Below are 14,901 nucleotides of genomic sequence, written 5' to 3'. Positions count from 1 at the left end.
CCCTTGATGATTAACAATACGCAAGGTGGAGAAAAGTCAAGGCAAGTCACTCAGTTCTTCTAGACCAGCCCCTGTTTCACAGCACAGCTCCACTGTGCAGCTTTACCACGGTGCGAGGGTGACACTCACGCAGTGCTCCGGGAGGCCTGTCTGGCAGCCTGACGTTCTTTCCTTTTCTTATCCGGTGGCTTTGCTAATACTATTTCAATTTCTTCCCCTTCTATCTCTTTCCCATTCATTTCATTCATAGCCTGTACAAAAATTAAAAGAAAAACAACTAAAAATTTTTTTCCATTCAAAGGGAACTAAAACTTACTGCAAGAAACCAGACAGCTGGGCTGCTCCAGGCTGAGCTGTGCCATGTGCTTTGCTTTTGTGCTACATAAACAGAATGTTACACATCACTTTTCCAAGTCCCACTTTATTCACCAGTTACAGGGAAGCAGTATCTTTTTTTTAATATACTCTTTATATCGTAAGATAAAAAAGAGGATTAAAACATATTAAGAATTATTTTTATGAAGTCAGATATAGCACCATCAGTTTTTATGTACCTGTATCTCCTAGAAACCTTTCAGAAATAAACAAGTTCTCACTACTCACACTGACATAAACACTCACTGCACTTATAAGCCTGGCAGAACATGTGCACACAAGAGAATGAATTGTTACATTTGGGGTTCCCAGGTAGCTGAATGTGAGTCAAGCGACTGAGAAAATAAAGTAGTTCTGAGGGCACATACTTGAGTAGAAAAAACCAAAGAAGATTACTGAAACTTGGTGAGCTCATCAAGCAAGCCCTTAATCCTCCAGAAAATTAATGTGCAATGTTTTACTATCAAATGCACCCACAAAGAGAACTTAATACACAAAGTACAATTAGGACTAGACCCCCCAGTTCCTCACCTGGAGTCATCTGCTTTGCATTAAACTTTTTTGGGTATTAATATTTGCATTAGTGAAGACTTTGTGTCTGTACATCTATGTGCCTCAAAAGCATTAGAAATTGTGGCAATTTATTTCCACATTATTACTGATAAAAATCAGTAAATGCTAGAATCAATGAGCCAGTTCCATGCATTCCACACAAAAATACCATAACTTCATTGAAAGCCAAAACACATCCAACACACAAAAGTATCTCACAAACTTCATAAGCCAATTTAATGGCCATGAAGCAGTCACATGGGCCAGATGTGGTAGTTTCCAGCTTGAGATGAACGTTAGTGATGCATTTGATCTGTCTTTTTCTCAGCTGCTACAAGTTTCCAGTTGCTGAAATCTAACAGAGCATTTATCAGGTAACAGTACCTGGAAAGGGCTGGAGAGTGTTCACAGACTTACTACAGAAAACCACATCCAGAGGTGTTGCTGACTTACCCCTTGTTTCCACAACTTCTTGTCCTCCCTCAGACATGGTCTAAACCTATCCAAACCAACCTCAACCTCGTTAAGTACGAGTGATATTTATCTTAAAGCCATAATCAAGAGTATTCTAAAACCTAACCTCTTGTATAATAAAATCCTAAGCAATTAAATGGCTATAAAATGCTTAATAAGATCAAGTACAGAGCCTTTGAAATGTCCATATAGCCACATACACCACATGCAATATATCTGCTTCAAGACTCCCAAATGCAAAAAAACACTTCCTACTCTCCTTCTTCCCCCATGAACCATGGATTTAAAAGCCAGATGGAATAATATCTACAGAATTCAATACACTGAATCACAGTCAGCAGATATTGATGACCCTCTCAACAGCTCAAGGAGACAAAGGAAGAGAACTTTGAAGCTTACATTAATAATCTTCAATATTTAACAAGTCACTGAGAAGAAACCTTGGGCACATGCAGAGTTAAAACAGGTAATGCTTAAAGAGTTGCCAACACCACTCTCCTGTCCTTCACAAAGCATTTTTTAATTACCTCCCAATTTCTATTTGATACTTTTGTCACTCCAAAACCACACAGAGCCCTTTTAAATAGGGGTCTTTGAGAGACAACTGATACCTTTTGCCAGTGTTTCCTCAGAAAAATTGTCTAGGTTGATCTTACTTTTTCCTCTTCTCTAGACTCTCCTGCATTGCTCTACACCTCTTTTCCAGTCTACTTGTTAACTTGCTACAGTTTTGTCCTTTTCACATCCTCCTAGCTACTGAATTCATAGGAACAAAATTATTAGCATTGAAATTCTCACAATGGGAACTTTATTAAATGGGCTCTATGGTTTGTCTTACCGAGGTATTTACTGTAAAGAAATTTCTTAAAACCATGTGTGAAAAATAAAGTGCTCTCACCAACTTAACCAAGAAAGAATAATTAACCTACCTTCACTGCTGCACCTCTGTCCTCAAAATGAACAAATGCATAATCCTTCAACTTCTTTACTCTTTCCAGCTTTCCAAATTCAGAAAAGGATTTCTCAAGAATTTCTTCTGTCACAGTAGTGGCCAAGTTTCTTACAAATAAAACTTTAACCTGGTGAAAAAATGAGAACAAAGCTGTAATCTTTAAAAGTCAAACCTCAAATGAAACAACCAACTGGTAATTATTCCCTTTTTTGTTGCATTAAGAAATTTGGGTAACTTTACTAATTCTGAATCTGTTTAAAAAAAAAAAACCAAAAACGTGCCTTGTAGTGACCTGTAGGAAGTTTCTACAACTTCTCTCCTTTCACAGTTCCCTTCCATAACCAGATGAATATCCAACTTTGATTTTCTGCTTCTGGGATGCCACAAATCCCAGCAAAATTTTAGTAACAGACCTCAAGGACAGCAAGGAGTTACCCCAAAACACTGGGATAAAATGCACATAATCATTCCCCACGCTGAAGTGCACCTTTATCTCACTCTGGAAAACAGCTTTACACAATACCTACCTGGTATTGATTACAGCTAAAGCAGAAAATGCACAGCCTGATGTGTCAATCCAGCAGGATAACCCTGCACAGGACTAGCTCAGATGTTAACAGCAGTTAGTAACAACACATTTCCAACATCTTCCAATGGCAACTCATCCACAGTGCTCAGACCACACCATCTGCAGAGCTTACTGTGAAAACGCCCTCTAATTGCTTTTTGTGCCTCAAAATTAGCCCCGCTCAGCTGCAATAAATCTTTGTCACTATGGCATCAAGAAATTCCTTCCAAAGCACAAGAGCATCCAGTGAAGTCTTCACTGACCTTTGCCATGACTTCTGGATCAGGTTCCTCTACTGGATCAGCCCATTCCACTGTAACAACATTTCCCCAGACTTTTACTTTCCCACTCATCAGGCGTCGGCGAGCTTGTGCTGCTGACTTGTGATCCTCATATTCCAAGAAGCAGAATCCTCGATTCTTCTTTTTATCATCAGGTTGATGATACAAAATTACATCCACCAAACCCTCTGAAAAACACATCTTTAGTACTGAGCTTCAAAAGAAAAGTAAAAATCTAGAGTCTACCCTAAAATGCCTTCACTCATGTTTTGTAGTGAATTTGAATTTTACACCTGAAAGGGAGTGGGAGCACAAGAAAAGCAAAACAAATAGCAGATATTCATCCAATTTACCCAGAAACATGTCACCTAGCAAATAAAATTCCTCAGAATAGGCTCTGAAAAACATCAACCTCAGCAACTCACAGTCTAAGTTCTCTATACTTTTTAAATCACTTTTACATCTTTGAAAGGCAGCCAGCACTAACTCATGACCTCTCCCCTGCCTCCTGCAGAACCTAGAAGGAACATCTTCCACATCTCTCCAAAAAGAGGAGAGAGAACTAACTGAATATTCACCTTCTGTTTTCACCACTTCCCTAAGTACTTATAAATAGCAATCCTAAAAAAGAAGCAGGAGGTTAAAGCTCTCCTACAGGAACAAGAGCAAGTGACTCAATCTCTTATCTAAGGCAGAAGCACCCTTTCACTGATGAGCTGACTTCTCTTCTTCCTACTTGCTGCACATACTGGAGAATGCTGAAAAAACTGGGACAAAAAAATTAGTCTGTTATTAACTATTTCTCTAGTAATATTCCCTCTAAACCAATTTAGTACTCCCTCCTCCCCTTCACTACTCAGGAATACATTTGCTTCAGCCTCCCCAAAAACTTCTCCATGTTGACAGCAGAACCTCCTGTAGATCCAGTCACAAATACAGAGCCTTCAATAGAAAGTTTAAACAGGTAACAGAACTGGAACCTCCATTTTCTTCAGAGCTCATGTGTGCTGGTTTTTGAGTTCATTCGAGCTGTTTCCATCTCTAATTGTAAAGTTACGTCATCATTCATTTAACAATCACAAACACACGAGTCCCTTCACACTCCACCTTAAGATATAAAATTTCTAACAAAGTCAAACTTGGAATCCAAGTTGAAAATTGTTCAAATGATACCTGAACACATCTGTCAAACAACTAGACCGACAAAGCAGAGACTAAATGGTATTCTGGGACTCATTAAGTCTTACCTGTGACTTTACCAAACTCTTCCAGTATGTTTTCCTTAGTTTTGTTCTTTGGAATTGACCCAACAAATAACCTGTTGTTTGCCACGGAGATGCATACTCCAAGGTGCTTTCCAGGACGGATTTCATAGTTGTCACACTGCAAAAACAAAGCCATTGATTTGTTTTATCCACAATACTATGCATAAAAATATTCCCAAACCATAAACTCAGGTATTTTCTTCATCATCTACTACTTTTATACACAGCATATTGAATTGGCATTGCAGGAGAATTCCTAGAACAGCTGGTTTGGTGTCAGCATTCACTTGGAGAACAGAGCCAAGCTTAGGATTTCCATAGACTTCAGAAGTCTTGTTGAATGGAAAGCCACAAAAACCCCTGCAGTAACAGGAACAACATGGGACCATATACAAATTGCATTGCATAAATTTATTCACCTACTGTTTATCTCAGACTTGAAAGATCTTTCTAGCAACTGGTTACTGCTTCCTCTGCTGTCAGTCAACTGCTGCTGCTGTTATCAGTAAGCAAATACATGGCATTAAAGATACTGGGAGTTTTTCCTCCTTCCTTGGATAGCTTTGAACACTGAGAGGGTTTGCCAAGACAATCAACAGTCTAAATCAGTCTGTGACCTGGCTTCTACCCCACCCCAAATAGCAGGCATTTTTTTGACTTTGAATATGATAGGATTAAAAAATTTTACCATCAAGACTTAAAAATTCCATTAATAAAAAATCTAGTCCACTCCTTCATGCCTGTACCCACAGCTGGATTGCTCTGAAAACAAAGACTCCAACAGGCCTTTAAAGGTACAAAATTTCAACCTTTAAAAAAAAAATTCAAGACAGACATGGTCTTTGTTTTAATGAGGGTTAAAGCTGGAATCAAGCAGGCTCCTATCAATCACTTAAGTACTCTGACCAGCCACAGTAAGGTACAACAGATGACAGTCTTAGAAGTATCTGTATTTACCAATGAAATCAGGAGGCAATTTTTAAGAAAGTAAAACTTTGAGTCTGTCAATGGATGCTTTGAAGACTTCATTACTTAAGAAATTACCAACATATTTGCTGTTTAGTTTGCTGTCTGGAAGAAAGTTAACTCACCAGCTTGACTGCTTCTTGTGCTGCATCTTTACTACAAAAGGTAATGAAAGCATAACCTCTGTTTTGACCAGAAAGAGGATCCATCATGAGACGCAGATCCCAAATTGGACCAGCTTTCTCAAAGAGTGGTACCAATTCATCTTCATAAAGGTCTCGGGGAATTTTACCAACAAAAACCTAAAAAGGAAGAGGACACTTGAAACAAAGCTTTTTCAGAAATACAAGGTTCTTTTTCACACTTGGAAATTCCTGGGAAAGGAAGTACAATGCAGATAAAACAGCAGAGCAGAAACACTGCAGTCACCAGTGCAGCCTTCACAGCAGCTGATGTTATTGCGTGTCCCAAGTGTTCTAATCCTCCTGCCATTTGTATGAGGTTTTACACACAGAAAACCTGGGTTTGTTATTTACACTGAAGAGGCTGTGAATTTCCCCTGCTGAAGAGATAAATGGTCCTTACCTGGTTTAAATTTTGGCAGTTAAAAACTAAGACCTTACAGACTATCTAGGTGGGTATCATATGTTAAAGCAGGCCAAGCACTTCCTTGCTCTTGCAGTATTTTCAAATCACTCTGTAAATTACTCTTCCTTGGAAAGCTACAGAGATGGAAAAATAATTTAATAATAATAATTTCCTTTTAATTGTGTGATATATGTTTTCCACTTTCAATATACACTATAGTCTTGTTTCTCATCTGCATTTGTTTCAGCTTCCACCAACTGAATGTTTAATATTTACTTAAGCAGACCTGTGAGTTCTTGTGGTTTTGGTCCATACAATTAACTTGGGTTAAGTTCTGTTAAGGTTAATATATTTAGCTGAGGTCTCCCTAGAAAGATGCCCCCAGCTGTTTAATCACTGCAGGTCTCCTCCAAAGTCTCAAAACTTCTTCCTTGTTAATACAAACAAACCGTTTCAAACACACATTAAAATAAAAATAATTTTATTTTAACTTCAAATATTTTTTGTAGAAAAAAAAAGCCATGAGTCGACATTTTCCTTCTCAGTAAGGCCTTGTCATAATTGTACCTCACACTGAAGGCACAGTAGAATTTCAGAATTAAAGACACTCAGCATGCCCATAACAAGCACCAATATAACAAACTCATGAGGAGAACATGACTAACTTGAAAAACATGGAAGAAGGTAGAACTTCTAGATGTTTCACGTTATACAGATATTCCTGAAATTCAGTTTCCAGAACATTTCTTAAAAGCTTATTCTCTCTCAGTTCAGTGTGAATGTTGACAGAACATTATTTATTGGGAAACAAGAAAGGAACTGATTCATCACACTAAGTGAAAGCTTAATGGCAGAGCCAAAAGGTTTTCCCCACCATCTCCCTAGAAAGCTTAAGGTATTCCTCAAGATAGATATTTACATTGTCATTACTTCTAGAACACTTAATTGTAACTCATTTGCAGCCTTCAAAGACAAAACTTCAATTAGCATAGAGCACACAGACCTAGGCAGAGCTTGAGAAGTTATACACATCAGTTATAATCTGTCAGTGCAAGGACTCATTCTAATTATTTACTACCACCACCAAATTAATTTTCTTTCATGGAATATGAACATTCCCTTCAGAAACAATCCTTACTGTGATACTTCTTGACATCTTCTTAACAACAAACACAAGAGCTTCAGCATCTCAAAGAATGGAAAACTTATCTATAAATTGAAAGACATCAAGGAGACTGATTATTTTCTCAAATCTAGTCTGGTAGTTTATAGAAAAATCTCTGAAAGAATTCCTGTATCAGACACACAGCAGTGTGATAGAGTATTTGAAGTGTTGAGCATGTATTACAAAACAGCCTGCTAGGGACTAAAACCTTGTAGAAAAGCTAAGTGAAGAAATACACAGTCCAAGCATTTTCATAACCAAACCTATGTTTGCTCACAGCTTGCTAGGAAGATGCACAGGTTCAGCCACAACCTTAAATTTCCAAATAATTGCTTACAGACTAGACTTCATCCTTTGGAAGGAAAAAAAAATAAATTAGAGTCTTTGAAACTCTTCCAACTATCTTTTAACTTTAAAATAAGTTTTTTAGTATATTCCATCTCCTTTTTTCTCCACTTTAACCTGTCTTCCTGTCTTTTGCAGAATACTGAGGAGTAAGAAAGATTGATTAAAACACACATGGAAGATTATTTTCCTCTACAACACATTAAACTTGCAATATGGTTTATTTTCAAGTGTTTCCTCTTTATGAGTTTGCATAAGTATACAAAGGAATTATCAGATTAGTCTGTATATACCAACCTCTGTTCCAATGCCAGGCTGAACACCAGAATACACAGTATCTGGAGGAGGACCCCCATACTTCCTCTGTCCTGTAGTTACATCCAAAGTGTAACCAGTCCGCTCTAGCAAAGCCTGGAAAAAAAAAAAAAAAAAAAGTCAGACTACTTACAGAAGAGAGGGCAGTGGGTTAAAATATACAGAACAAAAAAACATTCCAAGATAATCAATTCTTTATCTGCTCCTGCCACACTTGATAAGGTACAGATGAAGAGATAGAAGCTACAGAAACCTCTGTCATTTTGTGGCTTTAAAAAGCTATCATAAAGAGCAGCATTTGTTTTATATTACAAGGTCGCTGCAATGAACTTGTTTGCCTGTTCCCTTATTTTCCATTTTATATGTAGCACCCCAAGAAGTGCAGAACAACTGCACAGAACACCTCTCAGTTGACAGCTGAGACAATTCCCAAACACTTATCAATGTTTATATAGAGCTTAAATTTTGGCAACTGTGTGATCAGAAAGAGCTGCATTTCCAACAACCCTTCTCTACAGAATCTCTATCATGAATGCAGTTCTTTAAAGCCTAGTGTCAATATCCTTATCCAGGTGCTATTGATGCTTTTTGAGTTCATACTCAGTCTGTGTACAAGTAACATATCAGCTAGTACAGCATAACCAGTATCTCTAAGGGTTACCTTAATCTTTGCTTCATCTGGTCCCTTCGTTGATTCCTGTACTTTGCTGCCTTGTTTCTCTCTTTGCCTGTAGGTCTTCATAACTCCACATAAAAATGCACTTTTGTTCTGTAGATACAATTTACAAAATGACTCAATTGTGTGTATGACAAGCCCTGGGAATCCACTGAATCTTACACTCCATTCCATGAAGTCACTACTTCACGTCAATGGAATAAATCAAATGTCAAAAGAATCCTTCAGGAAAATACAATAATAAATTGAACAAACTTGTCAGATTGAAAAAGTCATCAGATTCCAAACAGCATTTTAACCTAGTTTCTCAATTGCACACATATTTTTATCATCTGGGAGGTTTTGCTTTGTGCTCAAATACCCACACATTTAAGACAATTTTTAACAGACTTGTTATTTGGGTTTGAAATATAATACACTAACATCAGTGAATTTCTAAGTTACAGCTCTCCTGCCAGTGGTGCCAGAACACTTTTTATACTTATGTGCTCACACTCCTGGGGCTCTCACCTTACCTGTACATGCGACAGGTCACTTTCTTTAAATTGCTGTAATACAGAGAGGGCTCCTTCTTCATTAAATTCCCTAAGAGCATCAATTGCTCTTTCATCAAGATCGACATAAGCTACCAAGCCTAAAAGTTAAAGATAAAGAAGTTACAGATTTCTATTGAATTTCATACAAACTAAGAACTATGCAATTTGCTTTTAAAGCCAAAAAGTTACATTCCATAGCAACACAGTTATACATTTAATTATATATTCCTACACAAGTATATGAAAGAATATGAGTACAATGAAAAAGTTAAATTAAAATGTATATACCTAAGCACTAACTGACCTGCAAGATTATATCCCATGTGTAACAGTTTTCTAGCATTCAGGAATGCAATCTGCTGCATAAAAGCAGTATTACACACCAGGGTCTGAAACAATGAACTCTGGCTCACTTTTAATGATTTGAATTTTGTTTGTTTATCCCTCATTTTAAGTTTCACACTTCCTTCTCTTGAGTTGAGCTGTTTTAGAGTAAACTGACAGGTGAACATTACAAGTATCCTATTGTATGGGAAAAAGGAACTACCCAACTGATGATCAAATTCCTAGGAAGCTCTACCCCACAAAACATTAGGAAGCAAAAATGATTTGTTCACTCTTTCCTCCAGCTTCAAAAATGCAGGAGTCAGTGGACTTCATGTGAATCTTAAACAGTGTTTGGGGCTTTTTAAACTTATTTTGTTGCTCTATGCAGTTCCAAGAGAGAGAATTCAAAAAGGGGTTTTTTTGAGCCCTGCTATGTACCCAGAAAAGCTAATGTTAATTTTACAGGTACAGACTCCCCCAAGAAACACTGGACCAGTTCTGAAGCATTTCTTTTTAAGGATCTTTACAGGGATTTTTTTCCCCCTTTTGCAATGCACTTGCATCAGTTGTGGAGTCAGACATATAGACTGAGATTTACACTTTTAAAACCATATAGCCAAATTTAGGATAAATACTAAACTCCACACACTTTGCAACAGCTTGATCTCCAAAATACACAGATTATTTCACTGCTACTTGATTTGGAAAATGCACAGTAGTGCCAAGCCCAAGGACTACATTTCAGAAGTGATCCTGCATATTGGAAGGCACCTGTATCTTTCATAGAAGACTTCAGCAGACAAAAAAATCACTAAATTCAACCCCAAATTTGGCTCAAGTGTCTAAAGTAGTTTGCTTCACTGACAAGCCCCTCCACAATTCAAACATCTTCAGTGGCATTAATGAAGTGTAAATAAATGTTTTCAGGTTACTCATGCAGTGGAATTATACTTGGTAGTCATGATCTGGGCTAAAAAGCTTTTAAACTCCTTAAGAACTCCTCACAACACAGCCTAACTGCAACACATGTTAGAACCCCACGAGTTCCTCTGCCCAGGTGTTTATTTACACCTTCTCTCAGACCATCAAGTGCATGTCGTCATGACCCACAGCTGGAAAGTGCATCTCTATAGCCAATAAAAGATGGTAAAGGCTTGAAGAAAGCTCACTGTGAATGACTTCCAAAAGACATCACCCACATGAGCCAGTTTCACACTGAGGATTGATAAGGTATTGGTTTTGAACTGCCTTCACTTGATCAGGGTAATTTTAACTCTTTTCAACAAAAACTGTCATTTTGCCACCCAGGCATTCAAGATAAGCACATAGAGCAGTTCTACTGCTTCTTGTAAATCTGTTCACAGAACACACTCTAAAAAGGAAAAGAAAGCCTCTGTCTGTAAGATAAAATAGGGTGGTTATAAAAACAAAATAGGAAAACCTCTGTATATGAAGAAACCTCTTTAGAAGTTGCAGAGACCACTTGCTACCAGCAAGGTATTACTCAAGTTGCTAGATAGCTTAGTCCTCAACTTTGTTAGTGTCAGGCTGAACATTTCAGTGTAATAACCAACATGGATTAAACTGTCCACTCAGAACTAGAGAGAACAAAAAATCCACAGGCAGACTCAATTCAAATGTAGTCCCAGGCAAGACAAGCGAATTGCTTCCCTCACTAAGTCACCTATCCAGCCTTTGAGTGTTTTAGAATCACTGTGACAGTGACAGTAGAAACATAAAAGCAAAATGATGGTTTGGACTGAAGAAAAAAAAAAAAATGTACAGTTTAGTATGCGGAAACACACATCTTCATTTGTGGTCTAAGAAACTAGTGCTCTGTGCCCTAAAGCAACTAAGATATCACATACAACTCCAAGGATGTGTCAAGTAATTAGTCAATGTCAAACCCAATTTGCCTTTAGGGAAATCAAAGTAGCAAAACATTCAGAGCTACACAGATCAAAAACAATGAATTTTTAAATCTTAATCTATAAAAATTTGAAAATGGTATGCCCTCACTTTCATAACCAATCAGAAACAAGAAATGCATATTATACCTGTCTGAAATATTTCATCAAGTCTCTCTGCCACCTTCTGTGGGAGGCCTGCCTCTATCAGTGTCTTGTAGTGTTCTGTGTGAGTTACACTGGAAGTATCCATTGGTTCTTCCTCTTCTTTTAACTGTACCGCATTACCATTCACCTGATTAGCCATTTTATTATGCTGCTGGAAAAAATTCAGGAGCTATATTACAATAAGCCAGAAATAACTAGTTTGTAGGACAATGCATGATTTATCTAAACTAATTTGTATACATGCTGCAAAATCACCTGTATCAAGTTTTATTTAATACTTTTTGGATGCAGCTGGTCTAAGTTTCAAAAGAAAGTACAACCCTTAATACTGTGGAAAATGTACATGGAAGAATTTACATAACTTTTTAAAAATGTACTTCATGTACATAACAATGTCTAAACTCCATCTACTGATTGTCATTAACTGGTTACCATAGCAGCTAGAATGTATGGGGACACGGCAGTAACATCCTTCAGCAAAGACTCAGAAGATCTAGTGCTATTTCCATTTCCCATTCCGCTACTTTTAAAACAATCCTTTAAAATGTAGTGAACACGTAACCCTGCAGGGTAGCTTAAGGTATAAAAATGTTAATACTTGTTTCTTGTTAATACTTTTTTCCACTTGCTTGGCTTGTCGCCATGTCTTCCTTCAAACCCAACATGCTGCACAAGACTAGCCACACGCTTTCTCACGACGCTGTCAGATCTCAAGGACAGAAAGAGAAAAATTGCACTTTGATGGACATTGTCATTTGAAGCTGCAACGCAACAGTTTCCATGCTTTCAGTTTCCCTCAAATAGGAGCTGTACAAATCACAGCTACTATTTCATTAATATATCCCTTATTGGTTTAAAAGGAAGGCATGACTGCAGCATCTTCATTTCTTTAGATTAATAAAAGCACTTGCTTTCAGAATTAACAAACTGATTCCAAATACGTGCACTGAAAAATGCACAACTATCTTCTCAGACAATTCCAGTGGGCTTTGCCCAATTCATTAAAGACTGTTTCAATTTCCCAATTAGCCAGCCAGCTGATATTCAGTGCTTTCAAATAAAAAGGCTGACGAGAGACAATTCAACTACCCGGCGGAGAACATAAGGATGATCAGCTGTTAGGTTCAGAAATGAAACAAGCCTCAGGCTTTAAATGATAGGGCAGAAGTTGATGAGCAGCAGCGAAATGATAACCAGGTAGACAATGCAGCATGGCTGGAGCAATGCAATTAAGTACTGGAATACAGGTATGAAGATGATTTAAGAACAGTTTTTTAAAAAATGCTGAGGCCTCGAGCTATTTGCTAAGCTGCAAAACAAGTCTCCAAGCATAAGCACACCTCTAACAGTCCCTTGAACACCCAACCCTTCCAGACTACAGCTCATGAACTGGTTGGAAGATATCCTACAAAGATTTGCAAGCTAGAGCAAGGGAAGAAAAAAACGAAATCATTTTTCTTCAGACAGTAATGATTTTACTAAAGCTGTCTTATCTTGAAGGGCAATTTTAGAGACATATAAAGCAGCCTCACACTGTTTCTGTCAGATGCCATTTCTTTAAGCCATTAGTGTGGAAAAGAAAGGAAGTTTTCCATAGCTACATGGCATATATATATATATATATATATATATATATATATATATATATACACACACACACACACACATTCTGTTACTTGACAAAGAGAAATTACTTTCTAACCAATTCAGTTTACTTAAAAGCAACTACAGCCTAATTACAGAAGAAAAAAAATGCTACCTAAAGCTACAAGCTTACCTATCCTTACAGGTATTAACTATCAAAACACTAATGAACATCAATTTTCTGTAGGTTACAAACATCACAGAAGGCAAAACTCAGCCACTTGTCTGCCTGCTAGACAGCCTTATGAAGATCTCAAATTTGAAACAGTGCAGGGCAGAGGGGGTTTAATTACACTGAAAATGCTTTGGGTACAGCACTATTCTCAACTCCTCAAAAACTCACAAGCTGAGACACACAATGAAGATATAAAGAGGAGGGCATTTTTGTGTTCACCTTCCTTCTACCTTATAAAATCATTTAATTACACATATACTGTCTTCTCTATACACAGAAAAGGAAAACTCAAACCAAACCTCAATGAACTGAGAGGCTACAGCAACACATAAACACAGAAAATTTACTGGAATCAATTTCTATGACCTTCTGAACTACAAGGGCTTATGGTGACACTCAATGACAATTTTTTGACAATCCAGAGTAGCTTCCAAGTGTCACATACCCAAAAGTTTAACGCTTTTTTCAGTGTTGCCTATAAGTGAACAAAAGGTTGACAAGCTATGCTGTGCCCAGGTAGAAACACCTCCTCTGGAGTAGTGATTCAAACTTCTGACAGGCAAGATTTGCAGCACAAACAGATATCAGCCTTCAGCACAAGCGTGTACCAGTGGAGCAATATCTAACCCCTAAGAATCAGATTACTGCACAGCACCACAGCTCAAAGGCTGTTTAAAACAGGCTTTTTAGGCAATGTAAATTAATACCCAGCTTTGTAATTTACTAACTGTATTGTTTATTTTTGCTTCAGATTTAGTTCATAGAGAACTAAAGTCAAATGCAATGCATGTTCAGTTTGGGTTCAGATTTTAGTTATTTCCAGTTACACAAATTTTATTTAAAAGGTTTTCCTAAAGAAATAGACTGCAGAAAATTCTGAAGTGACATAGCAACCAGAATATTCAAGTACCAAGAGCATCCAGAAGACATGTATTTCTTTTCCCCTAATAGCAATAGATCCCCTAATGGCTTGGCAAGCTTGGCCTGAAATCTGAGATTAAATTGATTTTTGTCCCACAACAATCACCAACAAGCAAAATTGCATCTCTTATAACTCTGAATCTTCCCTCTGAGTTCAGAGATATGTGGGTGAAAGTCATGGCTGAAAAAGACTGTTTAGCTCTCCCTCTTAGTTGCTGTTAACAAGAAAAATATTTTAAACTGAATTTTATCTGGTAAGTAAAACACACTATGATTACTTTAACATTTTTATTCTGCTCTGAAAGATATTAAAAGCATGGTAAAGAGGAGTGCTATCTCTGCATGCGCAGTGCGTCCATGTGACTCAGCCTATGACAGACCAGCACCCGCACACACTCAGGTTCTCATCCCCATTAAATATTAAAATATCTAGAAAAGAGGGAGACTGCTTGAATTGGAAAGACTTCAAGGGTGGATTATAAGTAAAGAATTCTGTATATAAGTACATGTGGGATATGTGTTTGTTTTTAAAACATGCAGAAATGGATGAATTTAGAACAGTGTACACAAAACCATGCTTACCAAATGAGCAGAAGTAATAAATAGACATGGGGGACAATTTTACATAGGCAAGGAGAATTCTCAGTGGTGCCCAAGATGTTGCCTACCCTCACACCTCCTAACTGCATACCAGAGGGGTC

At 37.5% G+C, this 14,901-nt stretch overlaps 1 protein-coding gene across 6 annotated transcripts in view; it reads right to left on the bottom strand.

Moving 5' to 3' along the window:
* HNRNPR (heterogeneous nuclear ribonucleoprotein R) overlaps positions 1 to 14,901 on the bottom strand; it is a 33,370-nt gene that overhangs the window by 15,492 nt on the left and 2,977 nt on the right. For 4 of the 6 annotated variants that reach the window (XR_007779417.1, XR_007779415.1, XR_007779416.1 and 1 more), the window contains exons 2-10: positions 11,443 to 11,611; positions 9,038 to 9,156; positions 8,508 to 8,615; positions 7,829 to 7,942; positions 5,559 to 5,735; positions 4,450 to 4,585; positions 3,185 to 3,390; positions 2,331 to 2,480; positions 130 to 251 (exon numbers count right to left, since the gene is read on the bottom strand). Coding sequence is in view for 3 of the 6 variants with exons in the window: in XM_030232950.2 (XP_030088810.1) it covers positions 130 to 251; positions 2,331 to 2,480; positions 3,185 to 3,390; positions 4,450 to 4,585; positions 5,559 to 5,735; positions 7,829 to 7,942; positions 8,508 to 8,615; positions 9,038 to 9,156; positions 11,443 to 11,611 (1,301 nt within the window). In the remaining 3 variants the exon portion in view is untranslated. The remainder of the gene's footprint in view (positions 1 to 129; positions 252 to 2,330; positions 2,481 to 3,184; positions 3,391 to 4,449; positions 4,586 to 5,558; positions 5,736 to 7,828; positions 7,943 to 8,507; positions 8,616 to 9,037; positions 9,157 to 11,442; positions 11,612 to 14,901) is intronic. The other 2 variants (XM_030232951.2, XM_030232952.2) reach the window with 2 other exon arrangements.

Source organism: Serinus canaria, chromosome 23 (assembly GCF_022539315.1).
Source record: "Serinus canaria isolate serCan28SL12 chromosome 23, serCan2020, whole genome shotgun sequence".
NCBI classification, from domain to species: Eukaryota; Metazoa; Chordata; class Aves; order Passeriformes; family Fringillidae; genus Serinus; species Serinus canaria.
This window is presented reverse-complemented; position numbering and strand designations above follow the sequence as displayed.